We start from the raw sequence: 17,997 nt of genomic DNA, 5'->3' as shown, positions 1-17,997 counted from the left end.
GTGCCAGAATATGTGGAAAACAGACCGGAAATAGCAGCAAGTTATCCCATTGATTATATCCCATAGAATCTCTAGCGGAAAGAAAAAAATTTTACCAACTCTCTATATTTAGAAATTTATATCACAAATGAAGTTATAGGAGATACTGAAATACTATGTTAGCTTAAAAATATCTTTATTAATTCCAGAAACTCTTACTTTTGTATTTGCCATGGTTCCTTTGTGAGTTTCCCTTTAGTTGTTGTATATTTTATTACCTGTGCCTCTAGGATTTTAAGTCTGCATTTCACATCTCAGCTATGTTCTTTAGTACGTTACTAAAATTCTAGTTTAAAAAGGTGTTCATGTAAGCTAATCTGTTAAATGATGTAACAAAATCTTAAAAGGTTGAAAGCCAACAATCTTACACTCACAAATATTTAATATCTATTAGATTTTAATATCTTGCAGTTTCCAGGGAAATATGTAACTGAATTAAACCTATGATCACTACTGAGTGACATTTTTGTGGTTTTTAAGATATCATCAGAAAGGTTACTAATCATTCTGTAACAGATATAAGTAGGTAATATTATGCTGGTATGGAAGTGATTTTTTTGTGAGTTTACGATTTTGTAAAAAGATTGCAACCTGGGACACATCTCCTTCCATAGATAAATGTCCCAGTTCTCTCCCATATTCTATGCTATGCATTATTGTCATTATTATTTCTTTGGCACTCAAGTAGACAAAACATATTTGGGCAGAGTTTAGAGAAATGTTTACTTTTAACATTCTATTCTATCAGGCAGAGTTCATACATATATTATGGTCTAGCAATTGGAATATTTCACTGTCAAACTTTGTTTAATTTTGTAGTGGGAGGAAAAAAAACACAACACAGTAAGGCAATTGCTAAATACAGTGAAACAAGCAGAGATATGTTACAGTTTCTATATTTCTATTTAAGCCTTACATGTCATTCCATTTAATATAAAATAAAATTAAAAAGTGTTAAGCTGAGCATAACAGTATTTGGCAAAGTAAATAGACGAGGAACAAATTTAGACTCATGTTAGTATCTGATACTCTTGGATTTTAATGTCAACCAACAAGTTAATTTTACCAAAATATCATCCCTAGGAGACCATATTCATTATGTGTCCTTGCTATGCTGAATAACCAAACTTCATATAAAAGCCTGAATTAAAGCCAGTACTGTATCCTTTGCCATCTTGAGATTGGTTTTAGGAAAACACCCTGGCTAATCACAGAACATTTCAGTGGTTTCATTGATATCCAAGATACTTTTTTTTTTATTCTGGGTGAAATAAAATCCCAATCAAAGTATAGAAAGAAAAATATCCCTCAGTAATAAAAATTTCCATTTTGGAATAAAATTTTAATAGGTAATAAGAGGTGAAATAAAATTGGCATTGGTATAAGACTCGAGAAATGATTTTAAATTGCCGTTACATATTCAAAATGGTATAGAAGTACTAAGATGCAAACTTAATTCCAAATATTACTTGGAATCATAAATGTGTATTTGGACCATATTTACTATGTGATTCTGAACAACTTGATTAAAGTCAAGCAAGCCTCAATCTCAAATTTTTAAAGTTTTTTAAAAATTAATTTTACTAGTAAATTAATATTACTAGTAAGGTATTAACAATAGCTATTGTTAACTAATTATACAAATGAAAATCTCTTTAAAATTCTTGAAAGGGGCGCCTGGGTGGCTCAGTCGGTTAAGCGTCCGACTTCAGCTCAGGCAATGATGTCACACTTCGTGGGTTCAAGCCCCGTGACAGGCTCTGTGCTGACAGCTCAGAGCCTGGAGCCTGTTTCAGTCTGTGTCTCCCTCTCTCTCTGCCCCTCCCCCGTTCATGCTCTGTCTCTCCCTGTCTCAAAAATAAATAAAATGTTAAAAAAAAAATTTAAAAAAAAATAAAATAAAATTCTTGAAAAAGCTCACGTCTATAACTTAATTAAAAATATTCAAAAGTTGTAAACCTAGACATTTGCTGATTTTCACTTTACTCAGTATGGGATCTTCTTTCCTGCAAGGAAGGTTTTACTTTTTGACACAGGAGTGTTACATCAAGAGGCAGTGCATTTAGCACCACGGGTTTTATTTATAGTCCTATTGACTGCAAAGGATTGCAAGGTAGTTACACTGATAACGCATGCATTTTAAACTCAATTTATGCAATGTTCCATGAACAGCTGAGCTAACAAATGAAAGAGTTTAATTTTCATTCAAATGTAAAACATAATTGATGCTTTCCAAAACCTAGTCTATTAACTCATTCTGAAGGAGCGTCCGCATGCTTTAGCATCCAAGGAGTCATGTCAGATTCTCCTGGGATCAGCAGGTTGAAAAGCTCTGCAAGTGAGAAAGTTTAATAAGGACTGGATTAAAATATCTGCAAAATAAAAAATAAAAAAAATAAAATAGAGTAAATTAGAGTCATAGAAAATCTTGAAAAGATGCTAAGTTTTTAATTTCATTTTTACTTGAACACTAATTAACTTTGCAATCGAAACCAGTTTCATGAAAAAATGCTTATGAAGCTACATCTGTTTTAAATGGAAGTCATATTCACCACCAGCTCTTTCTCAGAAAAAGAAATATAGCTTATTTAAATGGATGTCATCTTAATATATTGTCTATTAAAATTCAACAGCGTACAGCAAATAGCACATTCTATTCCAAACTGTTATTAATTTCCTGGCCTAAAAAATAAATAAAATTATTTTAATTAAGAGATCCTAGGATCTTAATTTAAGAATTTTGAAATCATAATATGGTACAATAGAGTTTGGTTGTGTATTAGGGTTTGTTTTGTTTTACAATTTGTGTATCAAATAATTTATTTTCATCTACTTATAGATGTTTAATTTTTTTTTTGTCAGTGATCATGAAATGCCTAAATATTAATCAGGTTCACCATTACATAGTTGCACTTAGGTTTTTACAAGAAACTAGACATAGCTAACTTTCACTTCAATTATACTAGCATTAATTCTCTATCCCAAAAGCACTTTCCTTGCACTTTGGCTGTAAAATTTATTTCATGAAAGTCTACGTGAAGTTAGCTGCTTACATAAGTACATAACTATTTATCATGTGAAACTGTTGGAATGGAAGAAGTTGCTGTGGAAAATTTTCCTAACTCCTTCAAATTGTCTGTTTGGGTTCATTGATTCCAATACTATACAGACCTAAATACAGTAGGCAATTTTGTCTTTTAAAGCTGAAAATCTGTGATGAATTGTCCCCTTGATTTTTGTGACTTGATGGTACCAAATTTTAAAGATATCTCCACAGAGAAAAAATTGGTGGGTATGCCAAGACATCATAGCTGTCTTTCTGACTGATAATCCTATAGAAAGGTCTTATTTTTAATTTCACTAATTTATGCTATGGAAATGGGAAATAATGGGAAATCTCTAAATTGTTAATTTACATCCTAAGTCATTTGTTTCATTTGTGTCTCTGGCAAGTTGTCTTAAATTTGGTAGGAATATCCTGTGATCAGTTTAGATATCTGAGTTTGAAGTGAAAATCTGCAATTCTGTAGCATAGAGGGGGTAATTAAAACCACAAGAGTGGATGAGCTACCAGGAAAAGAATGTAGCATCCAAAGGAGAGTGGAAAGGAGCAGGCAAAGGAAGGCAAACAGATGAGGAATGGCTGAAGGATGAGAAGACTGTGAAAAAGGCTAAGAATAAATAGTGGAGCTGTAACGCATTGGGCTCCTGGGTGGCTCAGTGGGTTGGGTGTCAACTCTGCATTTCATCTCAGGTCATGATCCCAGGTTTGTGGGATCAAGCCCCACATCCATCCAGCTCTGAGCTGAGCCTGGAATCTGCTTAAGATTCTCTCTCTTTCCCTCCGTTCCCTCTGCCCGTCTTCCCACTTTGCTGCCACTTTGCTCATGCTCTCTCGCTCTTAAAAAAAAAAAAAAAAGAGAGAGAGAGAGTTCCAAGGCATAATGAAATTTAATAGAGGAAGCAGTCAAAAAGAAATGAGCGGTCAATAGTGCCATGTCAAACAAAAAAAGTCCAGTAATAATAATATAGACTGAAAGTGTTCATTCACTAATACAGCTCATTAGTGATTTCTGCTTCTAAGAATCATAGGCCACCTCCCCAGGGGAGGGGATAGCCTCAGTGTGCTGAGAAATCAGTAACACTGAATGGGACATGAACAACACAATACATATTTTGAAAGATTTTTCAGCTTAACTTAAAAGATTAAGGAAAGACCTTTTTAAAAGATGCCTGTCTTTATTTCAGACAAATTAAGTGGAAGGAACAGAATGTACTGGGGAAAGTGGAAGAGATAGAAAGGAACTGGAGAATTTAGTAGAGCATTAATTCATTTATTCATTCACTAACTCATTAATTCATTCATTTAACAGATTTTATTGAGAACCTACAAATACCAGAAACAATCCCAGGTGCTAGGAATGTGGCAGTGAATGAAACAACCAAAACCCCTGTCCTAAATTCCAGTGAGGGGCAGGGGGTAGTGAGGGGTGAGTTGTGGAGACAAACTAGAAAAAGAAATAAGAGATGCCTCCCCTGTCCCTCCTTCTATCCTGCTATCCCTACCTCCAACACAGCCTCACTGTGTGCCCCAGGACTTCTCTGACACCAGGCAAAAGGACAGGAGTCACAACTGGAAGTATGGGAGATTTAACACCCCCGTGGGCATCTAATGAGTAATGGAATGAATCCGTTGTTTTCTTGGTATAAATCTCAGTGGACAATTTTGAGAGTAATTGTCTATTGTCCTCAGATTTTCTCTCAGTGGTGACTTCCATAACACATCTTTTTTTGACTTTTTCTCCTTCTTCTTAAACCTTAACTCCTCACTCCTACCCCCTACCTACAGATAAGAATTTACCTCAACACTACTTTCAGGTGTGACAGGAAATTCATAAGACACAAGATAAATGTTATATTTATATCGTGTATATGTTATATACATATATTTATATACACATAAATGTTGTATGTATATATATATTTCCAGATTGTGATAAGCACAAGGGAAAAAACCAAAGCAAATAAAGAATATGAGCAGCGTGTGTGTGCCTGTGTGTGTGTATAAAAGAGAGACAGAAGGAATGAGGGAGAAATTTGAATAAACACTGTGCGCCAAGCACATTTGTAAAGTACTTTACATTTATTAACTCATTTAACCTTTTCTTCAATCCTACAAGGAAGATACCCTCATACTCATTTTTCAGAGGCGAAAACTGAATTACAAAGAGGTTACATACATCCCCTGCCATCAAACTTTAGGCCAGGTTTGCGTATGCAGTTTGGCATCAGAATCCAACTCTTTACACTTTGTTCAGGGTCCTACCTAGTGAGGCCTTTTAAGATTATTCTCCCACCTGTGCCTCTTTTTTCTTTCTCATCAGCCACCTCTGAAACCCCTAAGCAATAGCGTTCTTAGTGTTTAGTTTGTCATTGATGAAAGATACGTTGGAGTACAGTTCAATGAAAGTAAATCAGAGAGAATATAAGCAATTACGTTCAGGTGAATAGGTTGTTGGTGGTCTAAGTTAACCAAAGAAAGTTATTTTTTATAGCAATTATCTGTGTTCATGATAGGCTTCAGTAGGACACTTAACAAATATATTGGTGGTCAATACTTCCCTAGTTATCATTTTTCTAGATTAGCCTGTTGATAGAAATTGAAGAGATCTTGTGCTCTGACAAAAATGTACAGTGTAGGCCTTCATACAATAAGCAGTCAGTTTGAAAAAATAAATGTTAAAAAAAAGTTTTTTTTTAAAATAAGCAGTCATTTTGATAATAATAAAATAATCTTATTCTACCTGAGCTCTCACAGTCGTGGACAGCTGGAAATGCCTAATACTATCAGCTTGTCAGTGGTGTTATTAGGAGCTGGCCTGGCACTCACAGGCCAGTGTTCTCCATGTGAGCATATACATTCTCACAGAACACCAGCATGTATCAGCTTGTATATATAACAGTGACCTGGCACTCACAGGCCAGTGTTCTCCATGTGAGCATATACATTCTCACAGAACACCAGCATCCTACAGGGCTACTCTGAAACCGTGATGAATCAAGAAAAAAGCAAGACTATTCTGTAATCACGTCTGAAAATAGATCAGAGTATAACCATTTCCCAAACCACAAAAAATGATCAAATATCCCCCTATCCTGCTTATATGAGTAATTGCTACTTCTTCATTAAGTACTGCTCTAGCTTCATTCTGTTTTTCCTTCCTCCTAAATAAGATGTACAAAGAGACCTAATCATACTGTTACCTGTGCTCTCTGCAGCATCCCATGCAGAGCAAACCCCACTTCCTTGAGTTGTCCCTCAAATCAACTAACAAGTGCCCAAGACATAGGCGTCCTTTCTAATACTCTCTTGCTGGGCAGTCCTGTAGTTTCCCTTACTGCAGTGAGCAGTAACCCAACTGGATCAACTACGAGTATGTTACTGATAATCTTAGACTGGAGGACAGTAACATGCCCATGTTGTCTGCTCCACACATTTAATGTTCATCTTTGCCGTTTCCTTCATGTATCTTATTTCCCAATTATATTGCTTCTTGTAGGCACTGGAGTGAACTCTCTGAGAGCTAATGTTGGTGTTCTGTGTTAATTAATATTAATAAATGACTTTTCCAACTGACCAAGCAGTTCACATTTTCTTTCTCTTCTTCAGGAGCCAACTACTATTTCAGCAATGGAGCTTTCCACTAAGCAGGTACTATTGTTACGTATTACAGTCAATATTCTATATTTTGTTATTTTTGTGTTTCAAATAGATAAACATTTATGATTCAGCACATTTTACAGATTTATTAACAATAGTTGCAAAAAAGAGAAAAGAAAGAAAGCTTACAATAAGCTAGTAGAATGAAAATGAAAGATAATTTTCATTGTCCCATGATTTTGACCCTTCTCACATTCCTATAAATATATTTCTTTAGATCATTATTTGTTGCAAATTTTCATTTATAGCATTTACTTTTGGGGGATTATAATATAGTTTGCTTAATAATTATTTTAATATCCTTAAAAATGGCATTGGTGGATATTTCAGGCTATAAATAAGTTTATAATTTAATTTAATCTGCATGTATAAACAAATACATTTTACAAACTAATAAGTTGATGCACTGGACTGTATATGTTTGCAGGATCTTAACTCAAAAGTTCATTTTATTTTTTCAGCAGTATTGTGTGCTAGAAAAAACATTTAGTTTGGCTACATATAAAAGGAAAACACCAAAACAGTCACTGCCAAATGATGTTATTAAACTCCATGAATTCAGAAGTTAAGGGTAGCATGTTAATAGTCTTTGCATTCACATTGAATGAATGCTTTGGCAAGACACTTAAGAAACACAAATGACTTCTAATGCTAAATTATATGTACAAAAACAAATATAATTTTAACTTCTAATAAATTATCTTTCCCCCATAGATGTCGCATAGCCTTTCTATTCAGTGTATCATTGGTAACTTCAAAAAAACAAAAACAAACAAAACACACACATACACACACAAACAGAAAAACAAAAAAGACTTGGATACTGGGTTGAAATTAATTATTAAATAACCTAGCAGAAAAAGCTAGAATGGAGTAGGAAGTCCTTCACTGGCTGTTCTGAAAACCTGTATACAAAATTGTTAAATATGAGAATCATTCAGCTAATCTTAGTCCTGAATCATTTACATGTTTTATCTCTGACTGTGCATTATCCCTTTTACAAGACACTAAAATACTGTGCCATTAAAACTCAGCGTATATCCTTTCCACACTTACATATCAAAATAGATTGATAATCTCTGAGATATTTAGAGAAACTCAGAGTGCAGATATTATTGACCTGATACTGTTATCTTACACTTCACAAGTATGTGTTCACCTGTTCTTGCAATCTCAAAACTGTCAAATGTTGGCAAGGAAATCCGGGGATTTCCAGAATGGAAGCTAGATTGGGATATTCTTAATTTAATGATTTTTTCAATTATTTATTTGTTCTCTACTTGGCTTCATAGCTGATCTTAATTACACTGCCTATAATTTTATAAAATATTTCTTTTTATTTAAGTATTTTTTAAGTACTTTAAGAATTGCCTATTAAATGCAACACATTTCTCACACACACACACACACACACACACACACACACACACTCCTAAAACACCAAAAATACTGTGTTTAAAATACCATGATACAAGAAGAGTATTCCTACTCGATTATTGGAAGCTTCGATTATTGGAAGCTTGATTGCATTCAGATGTGAATCAGTTTTACTCATGCTCACAGAAACTTTAAAAGTGAGCCAGTAGTTTCAAGAGGGGCAAGCAGTGTTGCAACCAATTTTCTGGATAAATAGATTCATCGCCTGCTTATGACCCGAAACTTGTTAAGGAGGACAGTGAGGAAGCCTGTGGTGATGTTAAATTGGGCAGAAAAAGCACATCAGGGTACTTGCTAGTGACTGGATTATGCTCACTGGGGCCTGCAGGCCTCCTCTATATTTCGCTTAGATAGCGTGATTAATTTTGCAGTTCTTTAATAGTACAGCAGAATACTTGTAAAATGAAAATGAGACTCAAGTTGTATTTAATTTTGGGCATTTTACCACACTTGAAGTTTTCATTACAGTCATTTTTGGTTTTCTCTTCTTCCCATGTGTTCTTTCTCTGGTTTTCTCCTAAAGGGATATGACAGATTTAGATACTGTTATTTACATAATAACTCCTTTCCAAATCAAATGTCATAATCTTAAAATTTTGCAAGTATGAATTTGCTTATGCTCCTTAAGAGCTATTGACCAAACATAGAGACCTTTTGATTTGATATGCCCAACTTAATCAGTAGCTTTTTAAATAGTTCCGACCACAGTACAGGGGTCAGCAAGTCCACATTCACCAGTGCCAATCATGCTTGTGGATATTGCTGCTCCATTTTAACTAATTTAATTGCTGAAATGTTACAGGTTTATTAATTTTTTTAATTGATTTGAGATTGCTTGCCTTCAATACAATCTAAGTCTGTTTGGTTTTTTGTTTTGTTTTGTTTTTCAATGATTTTGGAAGAGAGATATAAAGGACAGGAAGGGAAAAGAAGTTCCTTCCGTTAGTTAAGTTCTTTGTTCATATTTTTCAAATCATGGTCAACTGTTGTCACATGCTGTCTCTGTAGATGCTTTAAGAGAAGTACAAATCAATCTAATTTTCTTAACAAAAAACTTAACAATACTTCATCTTTTCCTCCCAAGGACTTCAACTACTGCTTCTTAATTAGCCATGGTTTGTAGGATCTTTCAGTGCAATAATAAAAGATGAATATAATAAGAAGTTGAGCATCCAGGGACACCTGGGTGGCTCAGTCGGTTGAGCATTCTACTTTGGCTCAGGTCATGATCTCATCCCATCTGTGGGTTTGAGCCCTGCGTCCAGCTCTGTGCTGACAGCTCAGAGCCTGGAGCCTGCTTCAGACATGTGTCTCCCTCTGTCTCTGCCCCTCCCTTGCTCATGCTCTGTCTCTCTTTCTGTCAGAAATAAAACAAACATTAAAAAAAAAAAGTTGAGCATCCACAGTATATACTGTATTCTATATGCTATCCTGTACTAGAATATTGATACAAATTGTCTTCACTACTGGAAGGGAAGAAGTAATATGCATCAGCATAACGGTTTTAATAATGGTTTAGTTTTTATTGTATTACATTCTCCCTCTTACTCCCCTATCTTTTGTTAAGATATAAGTTAGTTGGTTAGCTTTAAGCACAGAATTATTTTCTATGTAAGCACTTTTTATAACCCTAGTCACTTCATAGATTCTAGTAGATATATCAATCTTCATTCAGTTTATGTTTATTTATATGTGTGGTTCATCTTTGAATGTCCTTTGTAAATGCAATTTTAATTATATCCATTGCTATCAGGAAATTTGTAATATTTAAAAAATTTTGTAATGTTTATTTCTGAAACAGAGACAGAGCATGAGTGGGGGAGGAGCAGAGAGAGAGAGAGACACAGAATCTGAAGCAGGCTCCAGGGTCCCAACTGTCAGCACAGAGACTGACATGGGGCTCGAACTCACAAACTGTGAAATCATGACCTGAGCCGAAGTCAGTCACTCAACCGACTGAGCCACCCAGGCGCTCCAGGAAATGTGTAATATTAAAAGAGCTCACCATGTTTCAGAGACCAGCTTTTCTATAACATCTTTTTTCCTTTATGTAGTGGGGAAATTAAAATACACTTTTGAGGTCTTTTCCATGTGTACTGTTACATGAATCAGTATTTATACAACTTTTATTTAAGGCTTACGATAATCATTCAGTCCTTTAGTGCAATAAAAGCGAGCTATAATACTGATTACAGTAAAATGTGGAGAAATCACAAAACAATCTTATTTGTATTTTATTTTGTATGTACATACATTTGCAACATTTTTTAAATGCTACATTGGGTAAACTTTGTTAAAGGCACTTTAAAAATTGTGCTGAAATCCTGAATTAGTTGCTACCAGAAAGTTTTTCTGTGTATTTTACTTCATTTGGTAATTGTAAATTCACTGAGCACAATGACATTGTAGAATGTCTGATCTGGACGTATACTTTAAAGATCTAGTTAAATATGCCAATTTTGTGAATAAGGAAGTTAAGTCTTAGAAAAATGAGAGGAATGGCTCAGGATTACCCAGAGAATTATTATAAGCAAGATCTAGAATCCAGCCACCTTGATGCCCAGTATGGCACTTTTGCCGCAGCCCCTGAGCTTTCTGTTGAAGTTCACTGCACCAGCCAGAGTGCACTTGATATTGCCCATTTGATGATCTTTCCAATGAGAAGCAATTTAGTGGTTTTGTTTAAAGTAATCGTCCTGGAGATTGTGCAAGGGCAAGACAGCTGACCAATGAAAATTCTCACAAATGCAAGCACAAAAACCTTGCCATGCCCCTTCTTATAGAAGGGCAGACTACATCACAAGCAATGTAATAGCAGCACCCAAGAGTCAGAAGAGTCAAATGATCCCTGGATCAACACCAACCAGAATACATGGCATTGTAGATATACTGATTAATCAAAATTAGAAACAGTAAAAGTAAAAACAAACTTTCTAAGGACAAAACCCTGGACGTTTGAAACTTATAGTATTCAGTGTCTTATTTAAATTTTTATTTTTATTGAAATATAATTGATATATAACCATTACTGTCTTCCCTTGGTTTTATACTTTAAAATACACCTGTTTGAGTCAAGTATGGAGATTTTGATCTTGATCTTTTTAAAATGGTCATATTATCTGCCAGGCCAATAATGACAAAATTGCCAATAATGGGATTTTTTTTTTAAACCCACTAGTAAAAATGTCTTCTTGATGTATATGGGTAAACTTTTTTTTTTTTTTTTAAGAAAAAAGATTTTAAAAAACAGGATCGTTTTGTCATCACAGTAAACTCTCTCCACAGCAACAACTCTATATTGGTTCCACCACGGGGGTTGCCCAGCTCCCTCTACACCGATGCGATATTTATGGGAAAGCGTGCGCGGAGTGCTGCCTTGCCCGAGACCCTTACTGTGCCTGGGATGGCTCTTCATGCTCTCGCTATTTTCCCACTGCAAAGAGGTAGGAGAAGTATTAGAGATAAATACACTTTTCTTACCTGATTCCATTTTTAACAGCTTTCTGCGTATAAGTACATCACATTTTTCTGATGAATGAAGAGTGTCACATAATTCTGATGAATTAGAGGAGTTTTGGGGTTTCTTCCCCTTACATAGTTAAAACAGTCAGAAGAATGTGTATAATTATATCTGGGTTCTAAATATAAGGGAACGTATGGTTTTAATAAATTACTGAGGGAAATCTAAAACATTACAATACTGTCCTTGAATGTTGACACTTGGAAATTAGAAAGTTTTGCAACTTCATTTTATACAGGCGGAAAAGGGAGGGCCAAAACCACAGAGGAAGTCAATCAGAATCTACACTGGACCTTGTGCCTTTTGGCCAAAATGCTCTGCTCCAAAAATGCTCTTCTTTTTCTATCTAGCAACATTCTATCCTGGTTTTAGATTTTAATAAGGCAGTTTCTGTTTGGATGAATGGAAAATTTGCAACAAAAATTATTTACTTTTAGCCTCCTAGTACACAGGGACTCAACTTTAAAGTCAAAAAATTTTCCTAGTTTTAAAGATAACACATTTTTGTATAATGATTAATTAGCATCAAATTATATCTTTCTTTAGCCCCAAATGTATATTTATTTGACTCCCCCCAAATTTAAAGGCCACTGTATTATCCTAGTATCATCTTGTATTTGTATTTGTTGAAATATAAAACCATATAATAAAATGGCTATTTATTAATATTTGTGTATGTATTACACAAATATTTTAAACACGCTCTTAATACTTAAAAGCATTATTTTTGCTTAATTCGAAGTTGCTAAGATATGCCTAGAAGTTACCTAAAACAATATGCCTAGAAAAAAAATAGCTGTAAGTTGTTGTCTGGGACATTAAGGGTATGTGATGTAGGAGTACTATTACAGGAGTACTATTAACCTTCAGGGAACTCTTAGACACATCCTAAACGTTGTACGCAAAGTTAGTTTACTTCTGTTTGAAAAAATAAGAACACTTCCTTAATTTGACAAAATATTTATCTCAACATATTCTCTACTACTCACATAGGGATCCCTTTCTCTGTTAATTATTTACCAGTATTTAAGAAACAAGCAATGAAAGGTGAGAGTCGTATACCATATCTTGCTAATATAAGCCCAAAGCTTAGCAGTATGTACATCAACCTATTGAAACATAAAATAGAAATCAGAGTTATCAAGCCACTGCATTTTAGGAGCAATACAATTTGTTTTATTTTATTTTATTTTATTTTTTTGCTATAGTTAATGTTTTACAAGAAGCTGTGATGTGGATTTTTTTCACTGCTAGTCAGCTGTGTTCTTCAACATATGCATCATTTATAGTGTTTTGAAAAAATTTTAGGGGAAAGGAATAGCCCTAATGCCTACTGCCTACTTAAATCTTTTTTTTTAATTTATTGATTTATTTTGAGAGAGAGAGAGAGTGAAAACAGGGGAGAGGCAGAGACAGAATCCCAGACAGGCTCCACGCTGTCAGAGTGGAGACCATCCCAGGGCTTGAACTCGCAAACCGTGACATCATGACGTGAGCTAAAATCAAGAGTTGGACATTTAACTGACTGAGCCACCCAGGTGCCCCTACTTAAATGTTTTGATTACATACTTCAGATAACATTGGCTTTAGTATTAAATCATCTATAACTTAAGTCTATCCTATAATCAGTCCATATAGATTAAAAGTTGTTAATATTATATGTAAATATCGTATTAGCTTATTCCATTTAATAAATAGAATTTTCTCAAGCCTTCAGCATTCAGAATTAAGAGAACGTGTTTGTATTCTTTCATATACCAACTGATTTTGTTAGAAGTTTAAATCTAAAACAAACGTGTAGTGTGGAGGTAATGTGTTATAGAATGAAGAAACCATCGATAGTTTAATAAGTAGCAATTTGCAGTTTTTATAGCACTAAAATTAAATTGCTTAAGGTTGAACTTTTATGGTTCTTAAAATCAGTAAGATCTAGTGCTTTTAGTGTTGAAAAACATAAAAATTCAGATTTCAGTTAAAAATTAGTGTCATTTCCTTTCCATGTGGAAGTGTATATAACATTACCTAATTTAGTAATAATTCATTCAAATTTTAAGCTTTTTTAATAAGAAAGAAGAAAAATAAGAAAACTACATCTATAATAAGTTACAAATCTGTATATTATTATATATTTGAAATATGTTTACTGCATACCTACAAATCCAGATTGAAGGAATTATCATTAACACGTTTTTTGTTGTGCCTTGAAGATTTTACTTAATCCAATTTCATGTGTCTTTGAAAAGGATGTTTAGAGGCCTTACAATTTATATATTCTTTGTGATGGCATTTTTCAAAAGCTTAAATGGCAGTAAAAAATGCCTTTCCAAATGCTTTGTGGTTCGTGTTTCACAAGTTCCCTTGTTGGCTCAATTTTGAAATGTGCAACATCTGTTTGATAGTCTCACCAATTCTACAAATAGAAATCTATAAATACTTTAGTCTTCTAAATTTATGAATACAGTAACAATTTCCATGTTTGCAGTTCTCATTGGCCTTTGTGAGAACTCTCTTCAGTGATGGTAACTAACTTTGCAACAGGACAATAATCATTAAAATCGACACAGAAAACAGTTGAGCAAGTGTCCCCAGTCTTTCTCATTCTGCTATGCGTAGCCCATCTCCATGTTTAGCCTCTTTCCCAAACTACACATACTGCTTGCACCATGATGGCTGGAGACAACCTCCTTTTTCACAGTCATCAACCACTAGCAAACGATAAAGAGGACCCCCAGAATGTGTAGCAACTAATGTGATCTGAGCAGCAGTATTTAGGAGAAATTTACTTATATAACAAATTTGGCTTTTATTTTAGAGGGAGGCCATCTTCTCTCTCACCTTCCTCCACAATATTTGTTATTGCACTCCTCCTTTTATTCATTTCACGGGTAAATTGGCTTGAAATCATAGCCCTATGATCATAAAAGAAATGTTTTATAAAAAAATGATCGATACAGCGACCAAAAAGGAAAGTTAAAAACTAACTTAAAAGTAGAATTCGTAGAGTTGATGCTTTCAAATTTAACAAAAGTCTATTTAAGGAATTATGTGTAAGTATTAAGAGAAAGAACATAATCATGGAAATTTGAATTTTTAGGCTTACTCTCTAGTGATTAGAAACAAGAAGTTTAATCCAGGTTATTGAAGAAATGGGTTACTATTCTATATTTTGTGCTTTTTCCTCAGAATTTAAGGTGCTAAGAATTTTAGAGTTTCCAGATGTTAGTATCTTATTGACTGACACACAGTAGCACAAAACCATGAATCTTCTGTTATTACTTTGAAAGACTTCACTCCTTTGTTAGTACATTTGTGTACTGTTTCACATTTTGATCACCTGGAGACATGCTCCCACAGGTGTAATGAGCTGCTTTTAAAAAATTCTTTAGTCAGATGTAGATTTGTCTCTTCCATTAAGCTCCGGAAGTTCTTTGATTTTTTATTCTTCTTAATCCCTGTGACAAATTCCCAAGAAGGAATGAGGATGCCATAATACCTTTTAAATGTAATTGTTTTAGACGCACAAGACGACAAGATATAAGAAATGGAGACCCATTGACTCATTGTTCAGACTTACAACACCATGGTAAGTTACAACACTTTCATTTTTCAACCTGCTAACTTTAGGCTAAAATTGTAAGCAATAGTGCATACCCACACGTGGGCATGCAGGGCACACACCTGTGCCAGCATACTTAAGGAAATGCAACTGAAGAGAAAGGAAATCTAGAAGAAAGAAAATTCTAAAGAATGCTAAGTAGTGAATTATATTTTATTATTGCAGTTATGACAGATTCAAGTTTGAGACCCTTACAAGACTTAAATATCAATTTTCTCATATTAACAAAAAGAAGCCAAGTTAAGTACATGCTTTGATAATAATAGCAACACGAGAGCAATAGGCAACAGAAATATTCATTTAAGTATATTGAAGAAGAAAGTACAGTCTTAAAATAAGCCATGGAAATCATTCATTAATATGGTGATGACATAGACCCACTATATTGTTACTGGGTACCCTAGCTGAGTAGAAGGTAATTCAGCTACCTTCCCACTCATTTACCAGTAGGATATTTCTTTGAACTGGGGATTTTGGATTGTTTCATTTTATGCTTCCTAAAAGATGTCAAGTCCTATTTAATGTTAAGTAGCTTATTTAATGCTGGGATATGAACCAAACTTCCTTTAAAATGCAACAAAATTGTAGTATATCTCACTCCCCCCACTTCAACCCTTTACAAAAACAATAATGAGGCTGTGCTTCCCTCTGCTGGGAAAATTTATCAATAACATCACTACTAGCAAAAATAGTTAAAAATAGCCGAAATGTAAAAAGTAAATATTTTGCATGGAATTGAATATAATTACCCTATTCACATTTTTGGTGCCTTTTTACATTAATCTTAAAGGAAGGTCTCATATTTTTATCAATTAACTTAGATTTGATCCACTAATTCTGTGTATACAAGATTCATGTTTCATGAATGTTAAGAAAGAAAACACACTGCACAAATAACCCCAGCAGGCATTCTAAGACCTAGCTACCTTCTGAAAGTCAGATCCCCCTTTTGTGTACCCTGTATGTGCTTGTATCTTATTCGGGAATGCTCACAGGGTTTTGTGGGGATGCCAATACCAGGAGACAGGTAGCCACAAAATGAGCCTATATTTAAGGTCCATTTTGCTTGCACAATTTCTTGCCAAGGGCATTACTATCTGTTATTTTTCTCATTATAAAGAAAAAAAAGACACCACTACATTGGACAAAATGTGATTTTTTATATGTCTTTATACAGCTAGAGTACATTATTGACATACTCTTCTTAAATTTTTCAAACAGCATTTTTCAGTTGGGCAACAAAACATTCACTAGTTTTCCATTAATCTATTTCATGTAAAAATATTGTATTATAATCATCACCATTTAAGCAATGAGGTATTATAAAGTATGCATTACATTAAAGAATCTTTTTGCTTAGATATGGAAAAGCTAATGATAACTACAAGTAAAGGAAACAAGACGATGTAACTAGAGCTTATTTCTAATCAGACTTTAATCTCCACATCAATATGGACTTTGTTATTTTGCTCACTCATATTTCTGGGGTTATAACAAAATGCAATATCATGAATATTGTAGATGTTTAATAAACTTTTGTTGAATGAATAAACTAAATATTTGAAGCTATAGCAAAGCTACTTACCTTACTGTTTTTGGTTTTCAGTGGAGATTTTAACTAAATAGCATCTATTATTTATCATTAATATGATTTAACAATACATTGCTATTAACATACGTTAATGTTAACACCATCATATTTAAAAATAGACCTCTCTTAAGAAACCATTATCAACCAGTCAATTAATAAATAATCATTATACACTACTACATGTAGGATAATATGTTATGTTTTGAAGTTTGCTGGAGAATTACTGATAAATCCACTTGTTTAATAATCTAATTCCTTCATAGACCCAATTGATATTTCTTCAAAATAACATATATGTTGGAGTCACGAGCTTATGTATGTGTATATATATACATATATATATATATATATATATATATATATATGTATATATAGAGAGAGTGATGAGCTTATAAAAATTGGGAATATAGAATTGCTTAGCTATAGAAAGTAAAGTTAATGTGAATCATTTTTTCTTTTGATACTTCATTCAAAATAGGTACCATAGGGAAGAAACGGAATTGCTGTGGTTCAGTGTCACTGGGTGTGTGTGTGGGGGGGGTGTGGGTGGGTTGGTGAGTGGGTGTGTTTGTGGGTGTGTGTGTGGGTGTGTGTAAAAGCAATGCTATGTAGATGTTTGTGATATATGGTAAAATAGTCCAAGAAGCTCAAGCAGCCCTGCAGAAACAAAACATTCCCTTTTTGAAGGCCTCTTTATTTCTTGTCTGCTAGTATTTCTCATTAACCAAACATAAAAATTATACACCATAGATTACAGTAAATTTCAAATGTTTGAAGACTAAGTCAGGCATTCTTACATGGCCAAGCTGAGTCTGGCCATTCGGAACCAGTGCATTATCTTAGAATAGGTGATGTCAATATTTGAAAGTAAAATGGGGAAAAACCCATAGCCCAGCCCTATTAAATCATGTATATTGTCTTGCTAGTGTCACATCTCACATTGAATAAAATATATATGCTCATATGGAAATGTATAAAGATACGAGATGTTTTCCCGGAAAGCTGCTAAGCAACTTGAAGCCAAATTACACACTTCAGAACAATCAGTTCCAGCTGTAATGGTAAACATTCTG

The 17,997-nt window shown here is 34.0% G+C and overlaps 1 protein-coding gene across 1 annotated transcript in view; it reads left to right on the top strand.

Moving 5' to 3' along the window:
- SEMA3A (semaphorin 3A) overlaps nucleotides 1–17,997 on the top strand; it is a 471,231-nt gene that overhangs the window by 437,223 nt on the left and 16,011 nt on the right. The window contains exons 15-17 of the mRNA XM_043588730.1: nucleotides 6,710–6,751; nucleotides 11,483–11,640; nucleotides 15,233–15,300. Of these exons, the coding sequence (XP_043444665.1) occupies nucleotides 6,710–6,751; nucleotides 11,483–11,640; nucleotides 15,233–15,300 (268 nt within the window). The remainder of the gene's footprint in view (nucleotides 1–6,709; nucleotides 6,752–11,482; nucleotides 11,641–15,232; nucleotides 15,301–17,997) is intronic.

Source organism: Prionailurus bengalensis, chromosome A2 (genome assembly GCF_016509475.1).
Source record: "Prionailurus bengalensis isolate Pbe53 chromosome A2, Fcat_Pben_1.1_paternal_pri, whole genome shotgun sequence".
In the NCBI taxonomy this organism is placed as follows: Eukaryota; Metazoa; Chordata; class Mammalia; order Carnivora; family Felidae; genus Prionailurus; species Prionailurus bengalensis.
The sequence above is the reverse complement of the archived record's forward strand: the minus strand, read 5'-3'. Positions and strand labels throughout refer to the sequence as shown.